The sequence below is a fragment of the Tachysurus fulvidraco genome, chromosome 12, assembly GCF_022655615.1.
Source record: "Tachysurus fulvidraco isolate hzauxx_2018 chromosome 12, HZAU_PFXX_2.0, whole genome shotgun sequence".
Lineage (NCBI taxonomy): Eukaryota > Metazoa > Chordata > Actinopteri > Siluriformes > Bagridae > Tachysurus > Tachysurus fulvidraco.
In genome coordinates this window covers 6828783-6846092 of record NC_062529.1, presented here as the reverse complement: position 1 = coordinate 6846092, position 17310 = coordinate 6828783, and the positions used below count along the sequence as shown (strand labels likewise).

General features: G+C 39.6%; 1 protein-coding gene across 4 annotated transcripts; it reads right to left on the bottom strand.

The window, feature by feature from the left end:
• Window positions 1-103: 103 nt before the first annotated feature.
• Window positions 104-15888, bottom strand: traf3 (TNF receptor-associated factor 3). 4 transcript variants are annotated; one of them, XM_027172480.2, is made up of 12 exons: window positions 15533-15888; window positions 10942-11159; window positions 9967-10018; window positions 9752-9856; window positions 9478-9636; window positions 8975-9055; window positions 8750-8824; window positions 8509-8601; window positions 8104-8244; window positions 7267-7444; window positions 6261-6854; window positions 104-384 (listed from the first exon to the last, which is right to left on the bottom strand). In XM_027172480.2, exons 2-11 carry the CDS (start codon window positions 11154-11156, stop codon window positions 6283-6285), a joined length of 1671 nt encoding a protein of 556 aa, XP_027028281.1. In that variant the 5' UTR covers window positions 11157-11159; window positions 15533-15888; the 3' UTR covers window positions 104-384; window positions 6261-6282. The 4 variants fall into 4 exon arrangements, with proteins under 4 accessions (XP_027028281.1, XP_047677469.1, XP_027028278.1 ...); XM_047821513.1 differs by lacking the exon at window positions 104-384 and adding an exon at window positions 3816-5372; XM_027172477.2 differs by lacking the exon at window positions 104-384 and having other exon boundaries at window positions 3816-6854.
• Between the last annotated feature and the right edge of the window lie 1422 nt (window positions 15889-17310).

Sequence of the window (17310 nt, the reverse complement as noted above, 5' to 3'; positions counted from 1 at the left end):
AAATAAACTTGAATTGAATTGAATTGAATACAATTTCTGTGTTAAGTCAATTAAGGCATCTATTAAGGCCATAACATGTCATTTTAATATAATAACCGACATATAGATTTATTTCAGCTTTTATTGGCTCTATCAACATTCAGTATGTAGAAAAATGTTTAGAGACATTTACCTTATAAATGATTTGGATGATTTAATTAATGCTTAGTTTGGGGAAGCAGAGTAAAGACTTTACTTTCTCAGGAGGTTTGAACTGACCAACTCCTACCGTTCAACCATAAAGAACCTGTTGACCTACTGCTGCCCAATATGGATCTCCAGCCGCAGTATGTGGATCTCCAACCACATGGTGTGGATCTCCAGCTGCACGGTGTGAATCTCCAGCTGCATGTAACAGAACAAGAAATAAGCTGAGCATGTCATAGATACATCACTGCCCATGCTCAATGACATCTACTGTGGCCGACTTTAAAAGAAGAACAACTACATCTGAAATGTCCCCACGCACCCTGGACATCATCTGTTCTCCCCTCTACCATCTGGGAGGAGATACAGAGTAATAACAGAAAGTGAACATGCTTTAATACATCTGACCAAATGCACATTAAAAACAGAAGCTATGTTAATCTCTTTCCACTGTTTCCACTCTTTTTTCTCTCTTTCTACCCATCCCGAGCCATCCAGAAATTGTACCAGCTCCGATTGTCATCCATGCCATGAAGATTTTGGACCTTCACTGAGATGAGGCCAACCATTTGAGGATCCTGATGCATCTAGAGATGTTCCAGCTCCAGTTGGACTCTGCTATACTAAAGAGGAGATGCCAACTCTATATGGTCTTTGAGGACAACAATCTCCTCATCCATACAACATTTGTCTGACTGTATATTTATAATCACACCCTCCACTGTCACCCGAATGAGGATGAGGTTCCTCTTTAGGTTTCTTTTTTTTAACCATTCAAGGGAGTTTTTCCTTGCCACTGCCACCTGAGTCACTTCAGACTTACTCATTGGGGATAAATACAAACACATTTAAATATTTCTATTAATCTTGATTTTTTTTTTGTATAATATTAATCTTTATATTATTCTTTATAATAACATGTGTTTTATGTTTATGTTCTGTAAAGCTGCTTTGAGACAATGTCAATTGTTAAAAGTGCAATACAAATAAATTTGAATTGAATTGAACTGAACAGACTGAAAAAGAGTTTCTTCCCCAGGTAGTCAAATGCTTAAATGCATCCCATGTCCAATCAGGACTAGCGACAATAACCCCCTTCATAGCCAGACCTTATGCAATAATACTCTATATTCTACATCACTACTACATTATTACTCCACTTGCAGTAGCGGTATTGGTGGTGGTGATAGTAGTAGCTGTAAGTGCTACTTCTAATAGCAAATGCAGTACCGGTGGTAATACTAATAGTAATAGCAACAACAGCAGCAGTAGTGATTGTATATGGTGGATTAGTGGTTAAGGTGTTGGACTACTGAATAGAAGGTTGTGAGTTTGAATCCCAGGTTTGCCAAGGTTTGAATGCTGGGCCCTTAAGCAAGGCCCTCAATTGCCCAGGTGTATAAATTGAAATAAAAATGTAAGTCACTGGACAAGAGTGTCTCCTAAATGTTACTATATTTTCTAATACCCAATTGTACCAAGTACCCTTTTAAAAAAATGAAGAAAAAAACCCCATAAATTCCTTTAAAACGAGACTGAACTGACATGAACTGTCTCTATTGGATATAGGGCTAGAGCACTACATTGAGTAGTAAGAGAAGAGGTTGTAAAGTTGTGAAGCACTGCCATCGTGTGGCCAGAAGGGGAAAAGCACGTCTTAAAAGACCCATATCTTCAATCTCTTTTGCAGTTCTGTGAATGGTCGGTATTTTCTATTTTAGGTCGTTATGTGACTGCTTGCGAATTCAAACCTGGATGAGTATTTTTCATGCTTAAATTTAGATATGAAGTAATCTTTCTAAATGCGGTCAGCACATATCTTTTTATTTAAATAAATGTATGCTGATGTTTTTCTGCATCATGCGGACTAACATACACTGACAATATTGGCTACAAATTGTGAAACATCATTGCTGCATTTATGGATTTTTTTTTTTTAAATTATGAATAATTAACTTTAAAAAAAATAGTTGAATAAATGGTATGTAAATCTAAGTGTATATAATAAAACATTTTATTAACAAATCTGAAAAACTAATTTTATTGTTTGTTGAACAATTTCTATCACCTATAACATACTGTAATGCCATGGAAGAGATTGCAGAATGGTGCGGGTCATGAGAAAAGTAATGGGGGACATGATCCATTTGGAGGAGGATTATGTTTTGAGACAGGGAGTGAGGACACGGATTGTGAGAAACACATTAGCATGTGGTTCCAACTCCGATCATAAGAGATTTTTCAATGAAGCCTGGTGGTGAAGAACACAGAGGTATTTATCTAAAGCTGTCGATCATGTGACATCAAACAGTGCTAGTGTGTGACCACAGGAGGTGTTTTTCAAAGGTGAACTACTTCAAGTGGATCAGTATATTGCTCATGGATCCACAAATAAGAAAGAACAAACGAAGGTATATATTTATATATATGGCAACTTCACCAAATGAAGAAACCACATGTATAAAGCATCCATTTCCGGGGTACTGGTTAACACTGGGTCCGTGCAAAAGATCCCTCGGGGTAAACAGGTCTTGCTCCTGTTCCCAGCAGAAGAAAGCAGGTCAAGATCCTATGATATGTTGAAAAACACAGGCTTAGGAGTTTCTGTCACCAAGAATGCCATAAGGTTTCCATTTCTAGCATCTGGCCTTAACCAGAGGGATTAACTTTTTATCTAAATTTATGCAGCTAAGCAATAGAGGGTTAAGGGCCTTGCTCAAGGGCCCAGCAGTAGTCTAACACACTAACCATTAAGCTACCATGTTCCTGTGATATTATCACCACTAAGCTACCACATAAGATGGTGTAATAAAGTGTAAAAAAAGAAAAAAGGGAACATATGCACCATGTGTGGAGTCGCCCTGTTAGTAGGAACCTGTATTAACCCAGAACTCTATCTTAACTTCATCTTAGCCTGTTCAGCTTTATTCATTTTTCTATTAGTTTATCCATCCTTGAGTTTTTATTGCTTTCAGGATTCTTTTAATAAAACTAAAAGTTACCTGTTTTAGTAAAATGAGGATAATAATTATTAAAGCTGAGAAAGCTTAAATGGTTTTTTTTTGTTCTTTTTTTAAAAGAAAAGGCTAATATTTAGCTCATATGCTACATCTAAAAGTTGAGGAATGATACAAAAATCTTTAAGAAAAACATTAAATGTATTTTGGAATCACAACATTTGCTTGACTTATGGTTTATTTATGGTGTCCAGATATGTAGACGACTGAAAATCTTTTTATAAAAACTGGTTTTAAGGTCAAATAAATAAACAAATAAATAAATAAATGAACGAACTTTTAAAAAAAAAAAAAGAAATAAAAGAAATAAACATGATCCAGAATTTATCTGGATTAAATTTCGAATAATTTATGAATTAAATACGCTTACTAGTGAAACAGGGAGGCATTTGTATTAAAGATAAATGCTTATATAAAAGTTATAGGCCATGGTGCAGATTTCAGTGTATGTTTAAGTGTATTAAATTTCAGTGTTATTTATTCTGTACAAAGGGTTTTTTAATTTGTTTAACACAAAAAACAAAGAGTGATCCAAATGTTTGACCTAAACTGTGGATTAACTTGAAGCAACTTTAATAAATCACAAAATGACAAAAAAAAAAAAAAGAGAGATTACGGTAAAACGTTTGTGTATTTAATATTCATATACATTTCAATTACACATACAAAAACCATATTTGTGCAAATACTTTCCTTGAAAATTATCTGATTAACTGTAAAATGTTTCTGTCAGCATAGCTGTAGACTTAAAGGCTAGTATAACAAACGGCGTTTAAAAAAAAAAAGAAAGAAACAATATATATATATATATATATTCTGATGCACAGCATCCATCAATATTTAACATTACAAAAAAATAATGTGTCAGAAAAGTAAACACATTTTGGAGATTAGTCTTATTTAAAAGTTGTTGGTTTTTACATGCATAATTGTTTTGGGTTTCATTTTATTTGTTTGTTTGTTTGCTTTTCATCTTCATGCTTTACAGCACAGGTCCATTACAAGCCATTACCAGTATATCATAAAGGGAGGTTTTACCACCGTGCGCACACCAAACCTTCTCTACATAAACAACACTAGATACAGTGGATTTCACAGCATCTCTTTTTCACTAAACAGAACAGCTTATTTGTCAAATCAACAGCCTGTTATACAGACACCGGGGCCTCATTTATCAAGTTCTATATGAGCATTTACATCAGAAATGTGATATTCATGAAAAAACACAATTAGAAGAAGACTCCGTTAATGTACCACACCAATTATATTTTAAATCTGATCATTTGTTGAGTTACGGTATGTTAAGCCTTAAGTATCAGTGTCTCATTTATTTCAAACACCCCCCACCCACCCCCCCCCAAAAAAAAATAAAAAATAATAATAATTTTATATAAAAATATAAACAAATAACACTAGGCATTCATTTAGTAGAAAGGAACCAGCACCCCAGAAAGAGCGGAGGAGTTTATGTGTGACTGTGGAAGCCACAACTGCACTATTGAAGCTTTTAACACGGTCAGGAAGACTCATTGAAGTCATCATTTTGTGAGTCACTAAATAAAAACTGTAGTCTGGGATTTATCAACATATGCACTGGAATATGGAGGGGGAAAAACAAAAAAAAAAACAAAAACAAAAAAAAACACGTTGTCAGTTTGTTTTGCCTTATAAATACATTTACATACAACTTTGCTACAAGATTGATGAATGAGGCCCACTCGTGAATTTGATGTATTTCTTTTAATTTCTCTCAATCTTTTTAAGCTGGGGTTCTAAAAGTACAATAACGTGTCGGTTACACAGAACAAACGGATCCCTCTTACTTTTCCTCTCTGAAAGGCAGTTCTTCATGTTGGCCTCATCACCTAACATTTTCTCTTTCTCCAAGTCTGTACCAGCACAGACAATGACATATTATGGATTTGAGGGGAAAACCATTTGCTGTTTCTGCTCCATCTTGAACAATGAGGCTATCTGAGACCTCCTCTACCCTGGTCATGATCCAAAGCAGAGCACCGTCTCAAGCAACTGCGCCTACACTGTTTCAGGAGCACCAGCCTGAGACTCTCAGCCCACTCTTGTGTTTGGTTGATTCTTCTCATCGGTTTCTGCTCAGTTTTTTCCCCCAATCCTGTGACCTTGCAACATCCCTGATGAGCACCGGGCCCTCTGGCATGAAACAAATCACATTCAATACAAACTGGATAAAAAGTCTTCTAAATGAAGAACTGAGTGTACACTGCTTTTTAAAAAAGTTTTTAAACCTTGCTTTGGGTTCGTTATAAAGGAATGAACTGAAAAGCAAGAAATTAATATTCATCATTGAAATGAGAAGAAATGTTCGCTTTGAACTGATACGGAATTTTCTTGGATTCTTCTTCTTATTATTATTAGAAAAGGTTCACATGAGGATAACACAGTATCATGATGATGATGATGATGATGAAGTTTAGAACTGGTCTTTCATAACGCACTTATTTAGGAAGGAAAGCTTCTTTCAAAAGGACAAAAGGTGTATTTGCAAAACTGTCAGATGCCAGTAGGGATTTATTAAAGGACTGACTACTGACAATAAATGATGATACCTGGGAAAAGTGTGTCATGATGTTATTATAATCATAATTTTGATATCATTTCACCAAGCCCTAAAGCGGTCGGTCTGAAAACATGCAGTGTGATTCAAAAAATGTTAGCACTTATTGGCAACCGTTTTTCTTTCCTTTTCTTTAGAGTACTGTTGACTGTTGGTGCAAAAGTGGAGGCAATGCATCGGAGTTACATTTTACAGCCGGTAATTAGTAACTTATCCTCATTGTGTAAGAGTGTCACAATGTTGTAGTGTCATATAGGTGGTAACAATTTTCTGAATCACCCTGTATTTGTGCTACAGTACAGTTGCATTATTGTGTTTTTAGTGCTAGACCGTCCTGATCGTTCAAACCTGACTTTGGACTTAAAAGTGACAGGCTAAGGGGTGTGGTAGAGACCGATGAAATATTCGTTTTAAATATTTAGCACTTTGAGGTTCAGTGACATGAAAATGACAGTGGTACTGACCAATGGGATAACTGTCCGGGTGTCATGGGTCAGGCAGGTCTGAAGTGTCCACTGTGACCTTGATGAAGATGGTGTCATCTTTGATGTAGGTGCCGTTCTCCAGAACGGTCTGGGCGACAAAGAGCGGACAGCCCGATGCAATGTTCATCTCCCCTGTTGGCCGCCGGAAGCTGCTGCTGTTTGGGTCAGGCTTGAAGGCATCGCCCAAGTGCTTGCGTGCAGGACCCTGGTCCATTAGCATGAGTGTCACTTTTTGGCGAAAAGGCCATGGCAGCAGCGCATCATACTCACCACGCATCACCACAAAGAACAGCGACAGGTGGGTGCCCTTCCCCATGCCGTCACCGTTCAGATAAACACGTGCACACATCTTGTAGCCAAAATAGCCAGTATAGAAGGGCTGGCTGTAAAGCGACAACGTTTTAGAAGCCACCGCTTCTTGCTTGCGCCGTTTGTAGTCACGAATCTTCCAAATAAGAGTTCCATTGAAGCTGGCTGTCTCCAGCACCTGCAGCTTCAGGTCCATGTCAGCCAAACGAATGTCATGCACACTGAGCAGCTCATCATGCCGTGACAGCTCTGTCTCTAATGAGGCTGGAATTGGTACAGAAAAATTTTAAACAATATGAATCGAATCACTTAAATCATCTGAGCAATGTAATTTTGTACTTGATATGAAGTGCATACAGTGAGAATACATTTCTAGGAAGCGTCCCGTGGTTTTATTTGTACTGTTAGGCTAGTATTTGCACATGTGCTGTTTATTCAGAAACATATTTGGACATTTCTGAAGACCAAGATTATAAGCATCTCTTGCAGTAGGAGGGTTCTCCTGAATAAGGAATGGAACTATGTGACATCTGTCTATAACCTGGACTTAAAAGAAGGTCATTTCCACACCCAAATGCACTGGCTTGTGGTTGTATCATTAGGTTATTTCGTTCGTTTAGTACCTTTAGAAGCATATACACTAGTCATGAAGCAGACAAGTAGAAGTGACACTCACTTAGCGTGTGGGAACCTGGACTGCTTCGGACAGTGTCGAGCGACGCTACGACAGAGCGCATGCTCTCCACGGCACCCCTCAGAGCTTCCACTTCCTCCCGCATGGACCTTAATGACCGCAGATCCCTCAGCTCCATCTCCACCTCCAGCAGTTTCTCAGAGTGTGCGCTCATTAGCTTCTACGTACACATCACAAGTTTTGTCAAACGGAGAGCACAAATGACTGACTGCTACCAAAACTGTAGTTATTTGCATATACGATCATTCTAGTTAGCTGATATTTGACAAAGTACATTTCAGTGTATTGACCGATATAAAAGTAATAAAGTTGTACTGGAACTTACCGAGTAGAGCAGCGTTTGAACATCACCCCAGTAACTGGACTAATTCGTCAGTCAATAATAAGCAGTGTCCCTTATCGGTATTTGTTAACTGTTAACACTGTGTATTTCTGAGCAGATGTTTTACTGACTTAATAAAATAAATGGTGTTAATCACTATTCTGCACTATGTACTATTATTAAGTTCCACTGCTGTTTCCAAAAAAATCAGGTTTCTTAAACAAAGCAATGCAGCCCACCTTATCTAAAAGGCACTTTTTAGCACAAGTGTAGCTGATTTTTTTCTATATACACATACGCAGTTATGATTGCGTGAGTTTCTTTTGATTAGATCTGGCTTTTGTGCAGGATAGCTGCAAAATCACCTCACAGCCACCCTTTCTTTTCTTGGCCCTATGGGTTCATAGCGAGCTGTATGGGGGAAATTCCCAATGAAGGCATGACATGTAAACAAGTATCATGTGACGCATGCAGAGCGCGCAAGAGACATTTCTCACCTGCATGCTGGAGAGTTTCTGCTCCACTTGTCGATATTTCTCTCTCATCTCCTTGTACTGTTCCTCCACTTCTGTTAGACGACTGCTCAGACCCGGGAGAACCGCGTAGCGCTCCAGCAGCTCGCTCTTGACGTCCTCCACCTACGTATACAAATGTTTGTGTTAGACGTAGCTGAAAGTCTGATCGACTAATCTCTAGCAACTCTGTGACCTCTTGTCTTTCTCGAATCATTTCTGGATTGCCACGTATCCCAGAGTCACTGTAATTTTGCATGAGCGATTACACATAGTTTTCGACCACAGATCGGTGATCGTGTATTACACGCTCGCTGATGTTACACGGAAATCCGGCCGGCTTGCTTTATTTTAACACGACTGTAGAATTCAACAGCGAAGCTTTCCTACCTTGGCCTCTAGAGTATTGCTTCTGGCCATCATCAGTCGCAAGTGTTCTGAGGCAAAGCTTGACTCGTGCTCCCTAATTTCCTGGTTCAAACCCTGCAATTCAAAATATGTTTTATAAACGCGGTTTTATTGTATTAATGTGTTCGATAATTAGTTCATTTATTCTTATATAATGGTAAAAGTTTCAGTTAGGAGATAAGGTTTTTTTTTATTGTCTCATATCAGTAGCAGAAGTCATTACCTTGAAGTTGCAGCCAAAACGAAAGAAGGAGCATGTGACTTGAGCCTTTGGACAATCTTGCTGGTGAATGGACAGCTATAAAGGGAAAAAGAGTGAGGAATGAAAATCGAAGACAACTCTACTGTCTACTGTAAAAGCGCTGCCAGTACATTTTACCTTAGACATGAAATACAACAGCTAGGCGTTAAAACGACCAATTAAAAAGGAAACGGACGTCGTTCTTACCTCGCTTCTTAAAATGGATGGAAACGAACAATGATTGGGGCATGATACTGGAAATGCAGGACAGACAGTTTCTTTGTGTTTCTAGTGGAGCGAGAGACAAAAGGCGGCAAGAAACGGAGAAAGACAGAGAACCCGCAGCGTGAGTAATCGCTCGAATCATAAGATAAGAACAAAATGCTTCAACGAGACTCCTTAGGACTTCCCACAGTACAATTATGTACAGTAACTACTTCCACAATTTTGACGAAGCACGTGGACCAGCATTCTCTAAATGTCTTATAGGAGAATCCCCTAAAGTTCCCAGGACTAATGTGAAACTAAAATGTCATGGGGCATTTTTGGCACAAAGGAAGGGAAATATTTAACACAGAGGAAGAAATTAAACAAAAGCAATGACCTACACTTTAGAACTAATTTCCATATAAGAAAGAAAGAAACAAATAAACAAAGTCTCTGTCAGTTACAATAGCTCTGACTGGATAAAACAGGGTTAGAAAAAGTACCTGTAGTTCCGTTAAGGCCATTTTGTGTTTGCAGAATTCACAGGTGGTCTCACGGTATTTGCATTTGTGGCTCAAGTGTTCAGACACGTCCTTCCTCATAATCTTCTCTTTACACAACGGACACGGCACCTCAAAGTACTCACACATGTTCAGATGGTCCTGATGATCCCAAGCGGCAGAGACGCAAAGATTAATAATGCACACAAAATATATGATTGTATTGTATAACGATATAACGCCATCTTTAAGAAGGCAAAATCGGAAAGAAACTTACCGTAACCTGCTGTAAACTCATTTGTTCTTTACATCCGTTTTTCGCGCTGCGGCAGTAGACTTTCAGTGTCATGATCTCTCTATGGCAGCAAACATCACGAAATATCTGAGCGTAAAGAAAGAGTTTTTTTTGTTTAGGCTGCTCTCGTCCTACCGACACGGCTTTCAGTTAGATCTGCGGTATTGGGAGCGGTTATTTTATGGGAAGAGGCTTACTTTTTCTGGAGACAATGGCTCCATATCAGCTGGGCACACCGGATTCGTTTTACTGAAAGAATTAAAAGAAGGAGTTTGGACACATGGGTTTTGCTTCTGATGCTGTAAGCGGTGTCCAGGAGCATATGCTCTAAGCCAAGGGAGAGTTCAACAATATTTCAAGCCTCAGACTTCACTAGTCATGAGAACGGTAAATAAATATTATAAGGTTTCTGGGAATAAACGTGTGCTGAGAGATTTTAGTTAATAGAGTAGGACAGAATAGTCTAACAAAACTAACAGAACGGCTGCAGATAAATGGATGACTTTCTAAATATTTCACTAACTAGCCATCCGACTTTTACTGCGTCTTATTTTTACCGCGGTCATTTTTAAGTCCCTCTATAAATAGCTTGCTTAAACACCAGAAGCCACTTGCTAACTGAAACCTCTTCATAAGCCACAAAATTCAGAAAACTCCAAAGCACTTTTTGTGGCGTAAATCAAAATCTATTCGTATTTTCACCTCATTTTTTTTGGCTGCAAATGTTGGTGTTCTACTACCATGCAACAGCTACCAGTCTGGAAGTGCAAGTTCTTCTGACACGTGAGGTTTCTGCACCTTCTTCAACTGCTCTATGTATGACATCACAGGCAGTTGAATGCGCTTGGAGGAAAACACTATTTTAATTGGCCTTTTCCATTTACACGAACAGACAAGTCCTTTAGAACGGCCTGGGGCAATAAAAAAAAAAAGCGACTTACTGTCGGTGTTCTGAAACATATGTTCAAATATATGATATGGAAGATTCAGGTTGAGTTTATTTTTATTTATCAAACGCATCCTTAATCCTTGTGATTCTCAGAAACCTTTTTTTTCTCTAAATAGGTCTTTTAATCTGATCAAAAAATGGATCTTTTATTTTTTCCACGATAACAACCACATAATAGTGATAAGACATGTAGCAATGACTGAAAAGTTAGAAGAGTCCCAACCTAAGCAGCTGGATAATGCAGCTTTCGCAGAAGCGGTGTCCGCACTCGGTCTGCCGAGGTTTACACAGCACCATGTGACAGTGCTCGCAGCAGTACTTGGGCTCAGGATGCATGACAAAGTGGTCCTGAAAACCACCACGCTGCGGGAGGAAGGACTGCTGCTGCTGCAGAGCAATCTGCGGCTCCCGCCCGTCCACACGGTGCGGCAAGGACATGACCTGCGAAAGCGGCAAACACAAACAGACAAGTTACCCCTCTTGAATTTGACAAGGTTCTTGGAAGGCTAAATACCAATTGCTGTCCTGAAACACGCTGAAATCATATGGCAGTAAATCATCTATCCAATCATGAGTTACATTATTGCATGGGATTCACTACATCTTCAATGGAAGCCTTTTTTTATTGAGTCCTCGGGATGATGAGCTTGGGTTGACTTTCCAAAAATGTCAAGAAAGTCACTCGCTGATAAACATGTCTGATCACTGAGCAATTACTTTGGCCTACTGGAACAGAGTCAGAGACTCACTCGGGCACCGCTTTACACCATGGAGCCGAATGAAATTTAAAGTGCCTGTGTGGAGAGAACCACAACAACCGTGCTTCCCTCCGAAATTCTAAACAGCTGCTTTGTCGATTATTAAAAAGAGGTTTGCTGCAAAATATCCAAATGGGAAAATCCCAGCGATAACCATAATGTTTGAGCATGAAGTCAGTCGCCTTCTCACGAAGGCATAGCGTCACTACCCTGGACTAATGTAATGCGTTTGTAATATAAAGGAGGATTTTTACAGTATTCTAGCACTCAAAGGTTTTTGTTTTTTTTAAACATCCCACTCTTTTTTTTTTATCTGAGGTTTTTAATCCAACATGGCTGATACAGGATACAACTGAACAGCTGAAGTGAAGGGAATGTATAGGATTTGATCTCCTAACCTCATCACCTGCTCGAATTCCTTCTCTTTCTTTCTGAAAGCATAAGAGTTGCTTGAGCTGAATATGTGGAGGAGTGGATTCCTTTTCTGATGCTTGATGACTTTGTTTTGACAAATTTGACAAAAGTACATCGAGATAGCTATGTGAGGAAATGCTAGTCAAGTTAACAAGAGCTGCCATTGTGCCTCTATGTTAATCTTTATGTAGTCAGATCAGTTAGGGCATGTTAGCTAGCTCATGAGACAGCTGTTAAAGCACAAAAATACAACCACAAAAAAAACAAACAAAAACACTAAAAAGTGTCGAGTGACGTTGTCCTGTCGGCCTCTGACTGTATCACGGATGTCACTGTAATCGCACGGCATTTCTGTTAGCGTCCCAATGATTCAGTGTTTCTCTCCAATACACACACACACACACACAGACACACACACTCCAGCTCTGTTTATAGCTCAGCAGACAGAACCGTTAACGTCGTCTCCTGCTCCATTTTCAAAAGCATAAACTCCTGCCTTGCATTGCCACATCAAGAGCTCCTGACCAGCAGCTCATAGTCTGGGAAACCCCTTCATAACACACATAACTCTCTGGCACTAATAATATCTCGTCAGAGCCAAGTAACTAAACCAAGCACACAGTAAGGTCCCAGCAATGCCACACAGTCCGGCATGAAATACCTTCTACAGACGCTGCCACAGTTATGCTGCAGGACTGTTTTACAATTCAAGCTCACCACAAAACAGGCGAATGTATAAAAACACAACCCTGGGCAAAAAAAAAAAAAGTTTGTGAATAAGAAAAACAGACCATCATGTTGAACACGTTCTGAAGCACTATAAAAGCTTCTGGTTTCGGTTTGCGCAAAATGAGGACGCACGTGAAGTTCTTCAAATTTCCGAAGTACTGTGAGTAACGCAAAATTAGCTTTTTGTATGAGAAAAGTAAGATCACGCTTGGTCACGTTCTGGTGTTCGATCCAGAAGCGCTTTATTCTGTCATGATAGTGGCAGATCCAGAACACTGAGCATGAGGTAGAAGGATGCCAGTCCATCACAGGGTGCCGAGTTTATATATACACACAGAATCATACAAAAATAAGAACTTCTATATCCTATGCGAGACACTTCATACCTAAAATGAAGCCGTTATCAGATTCAGATATCCTCCCCAGGACAGAACAGCCATTATTACAAGTGTAGCCCTTTGTCGAGCTGGAACAAATCATTTCATTCATTTTGACAGGCAGACAGAGCTTTAAAAACCAGTGCCATTCTGACAAAACTATTCCGCTAGCACGTTCCCGTCGACTTCCTAATAAGGGATAAAGATTTAATAAAATGTCATTCACAAAACCAGACAAGTGTCTTCCTGAGTGACAAAAGCTACATCACTCTATCAGTGCAGCTGTAAGAGCAAGAGAAGCTTTTCATCTTAATGCACTTCCACAGAATTTCCATTACACATGGTGAGTTTTTAAAAAAATGAGGTTAGAGAACTTCAACGTAAGCATGTACGGTGCGTTTAACACCTCCCAAACACATGCGTACAGCTGCGGTGTGACAAGTGTACAAGACTGTCTGCTGTGTCATAAGAAGATGCTTAATCATCTGTTGAGAGAGCATAAGAACTTGAGCTACATGAAATGGACTGCCCTAGTGAATCAATGTGTGTAATATAAATATATTTATATACAAAACTACTTCTGCTTATTATTCCCATTACAACTACACCATCACCTCAACCACGTGCTCGAGTGTCCAAGTTACTGAAAAAGTCTGCTTCCCGCTTCTCTTTGACATATTTGCATCTCTCTTTTCAGTCATACTGGACTTTTTTTTTATTAAAACTTTAGTATCGGCCATGCAAATACTGCCCCTGAAAAGAGGACCTGCAAGCCTTAACCCTTATTCTGCATCATCAAAATGAGACAGAGATGAAAGAACAGTCAAAACCATCCTGGGGAAGGCAGTGTATTATGGGCTGACCAATATGTGTAGTTCTCTAGGAGCTTCCAGGAATATTTAAGGGGCTTTTCACTTTGCTGCCTCATTCCTTGCCGTCATTGCTGACACACATTTTCTAAGAACATTGCTGTACGTATGCAATTCATTGTTAGACATAACAAATCTTATAGCCCAACATACTCCAGAGTAAAACAACTTCACTATTCTAGATCACATTAATTATTCTCAAGAAAAATGTTAGAGGATCTATCTGCCTGAACAAAGTGTTCATAAACGCATCTCCCAAATCCGTTCATGTTCATATTTACGTGGCCGTTTTTTTTTTTTTTTTAGAACCGCAAGACAAGTCGCGTGAACTGATCTACACATGGCTGAAACACAACACACAAAGCTTGTAACGATGTAAAGACAGAAAGCAAACGTTCATATCCAGAGAGACCGTTTGTGCCGTCTCACCAAAAGCTCTACATCCGAGTCCGACAGAATTTAACACCAGAAAGAGCTGGCGGTGAGGCGTGTAACCCAATCCACCAAGAGTGTAAGTTCAGGGCTGAATGGCGTCCAGGTGAAGGAGGTTTTTCTTTGAAGGTACCTGAAGTGCCGGAAAAATCATAGCAAAAATGAAACAAAAGTCGAAAGGGGAATATCAGCCTATTCTCGTCTGACCTTTCGACAGAGGAAGAGATCAAGTGGTATTGTCACGTACAGCTAACGGGAAGAAACGGTCGTATAAGAATGCTGACAAATGACTGAGATTTGTAGATAAATAGTGAAAAAATTGTAAATAAATAGTGAAAAAATAAAAAAATTGCATGCCAAGACAAATGCACCTCTGCTGACACCAGGTCCCAAAAGAGAGCGTGTGAGTGTGAGTGTGTGTGTGTGTGCTGGAGCGTGTCAAGGGACCTTACCGTGTTTATTCTGAGAGTTCAGCAGATGTCACATTCAAATAACCCAGGTTTTGAACTGAGAGAAAAAAAAGCACCCAGTGATCCAAAGCAAACCCAACATCCTCCCGAAGACTGACAATGCCTCAGCACAAATCGTGAATCCAGCAGAGTGTTAAAACTAAGCTGTGTGTCATCACGGGTTTTCCATCAGTAGTTTTTAAGCCTGAACCAGACTTTCCTACAGGTCAAAGAAAAAGAACAAAAAAAAAAAAAAAACACAAACACAACAGAGCAAAAAAATGATGGTGGTGGTGGAAGAGACAGGGTTTCCACTCTACTGCACTGTAAGCATCCTGGTAAAAGGGGAATCTTTTGGAGGAGAAAGCAGAAAATCTTCTGGGTTTTTTTTTTTTTTTTTTGGTGATGTATGGAAGAGAAACTTGTCATCCATGAGCCACAAAACAGACAGTTCATGAAACAGAAGATGTATTGAGTGGATGTTAGTTTAGTGAAGAGCTAACAGGAGGCACCTCCACTTCACTCAGAGGTTTGGAGCTAGTTGTTTTGTTTATTTGTTTGTTTTTATCCCACTAAATGTTTATTTTATTCCAACCTCTTCAGATGATATTTAGCTAAGAATGCCTTTGAAAATAAAGGCGACTTTTGGGCGCTAGCCACATAGCTTTGTGGTTCAAATGAGCCCGTAGCTCCTTTTGGGCTTGTCTTGACTCACAGGTTGTTGCTAACTAAAAGCTGAGCTAAAAGCTAACAGGACTCACAAACCCCAACATTCACAGCACTTACATGAATCAGTTATGGACGTCGTCCTACAATGCAGAACTGTTTTTCTCCTGTGAACAATGTAAGAGCCGGAGCCTCGGCGGCTTTGTCCACTTCATGAACGCTCTCTGAGACCTCGGACGTCTCCAAACGGCTACAATTCACAGGGAAAATCCGTCCTCGCTGATTCTCTCACAGACCGCTGAGACGCCGACGCTTTTCATGGTCGTTTGTCCAGTCTGGAGAAGAAAAAAATATATACTGCGCAATCTGGACGTGGAGAAGAGATGAAAAATCCACAAGCGTTACAGCCTTGTGTGCTGTTGATGTCAATTCGAGTAACTGGAAAGCCCCCTTGCTCCGACTTCCTCAGGAAATCCCCGTCAAAAAAAAAAAAAAAAAAAAAAAAAGATAAAGGCATAGTAAAGGAGGAGTTGAAGCCCCCTAGAGGGCGCTGTGTTCCTACGGCTCAACCACGGCGGAGTTTTAAATAGGGAGAACAATCTGATTGGACGAAGCTGCACTCTCGGTTCATCGAGAGTCTCACCGGCCGGGTGTCTTCATCACTGTGTGTAAAATGAACAGGACCTGCAAAAATGTTCAGAATACGTGAAATAAACAGAGAGAGAGAGAGAGAGAGAGAGAGAGAGAGAGAGAGAGAGAGAGTGTGTCTGTGTGTGTGTGGAGAGAGAGAGAGAGAGAGAGAGAGAGAGAGAGAGAGTCTGTGTGTGTGTGTGTGGATTTGGAGAGAGAGAGTAAGTGTGTGTAGAGAGAGAGAGAGAGAGAGAGAGAGAGAGAGAGAGAGAGAGAGAGAGAGAGAGAGAGTCTGTGTGTGTGGATTTGGAGAGAGAGAGTAAGTGTGTGTGTGTGTGTGTGTGTAGAGAGAGAGAGAGAGAGAGAGAGAGAGAGAGTCTGTGTGTGTGTGTGGAGAGAGAGAGAGAGAGAGAGAGAGAGAGAGAGAGAGTCTGTGTGTGTGTGGATTTGGAGAGAGAGAGTAAGTGTGTGTGTAGAGAGAGAGAGAGAGAGAGAGAGAGAGAGAGAGAGATGTGAGCAGACTTAAACAATACTATGCTGCTTCATAAGACATTTGTAGCCTCATACACCATTAGTATGTTGATGGTTATCATTACTCTACTGCACTGTATGTGACTGTTTACAATAAAAGCTCCATCATGTAGTAACTGCTACAATAAAACACACATCATGTGTTGGGCTAAACTTTCACCTATGGCTACCATTTAAAGCAGAAAAGTTTTCATTTATTCATTCTAAAGACATGAATTAATTTTTCTATTTCAGTGTGTGTCACAAAAAAACGCACAAACACAAACCAGTTTATACAGTGGTACAATAATGATGTATCATGCAAGTGAGTTAGATATGAGAGTGAACACACCCAGATATGGTGCAATCCAAATCGCTCGAATTGTCTGGATTATTAATCTTTACTACTTTCATGACTCTTCTCTCTGCAGGATTCGTTTCGTTTTTGAAATCGCTATAGAATAGAATATTGTTAAAACATACTGGACTTTACAGTACATGTGCATTACTACAGTACACAAAAGAAAGATTACACAAATCTGTAGATATACAGCTGGGGGAGTTTGCTTTCACTTTCTGTTGCACTGAAATATTTCTACATCTGGATTTTCTCTTTCAAATACAGTACGTGTCAAACCTGCCAAATGCCTCATGCGTTCAAACTGCGTTACCTTTGTTGTTAGTGAAAAGAGATTGATAACTGATCGTCGTGTATACGTGCAGGAGTGATTCCTTTATACACACGATGTGTTTTACGG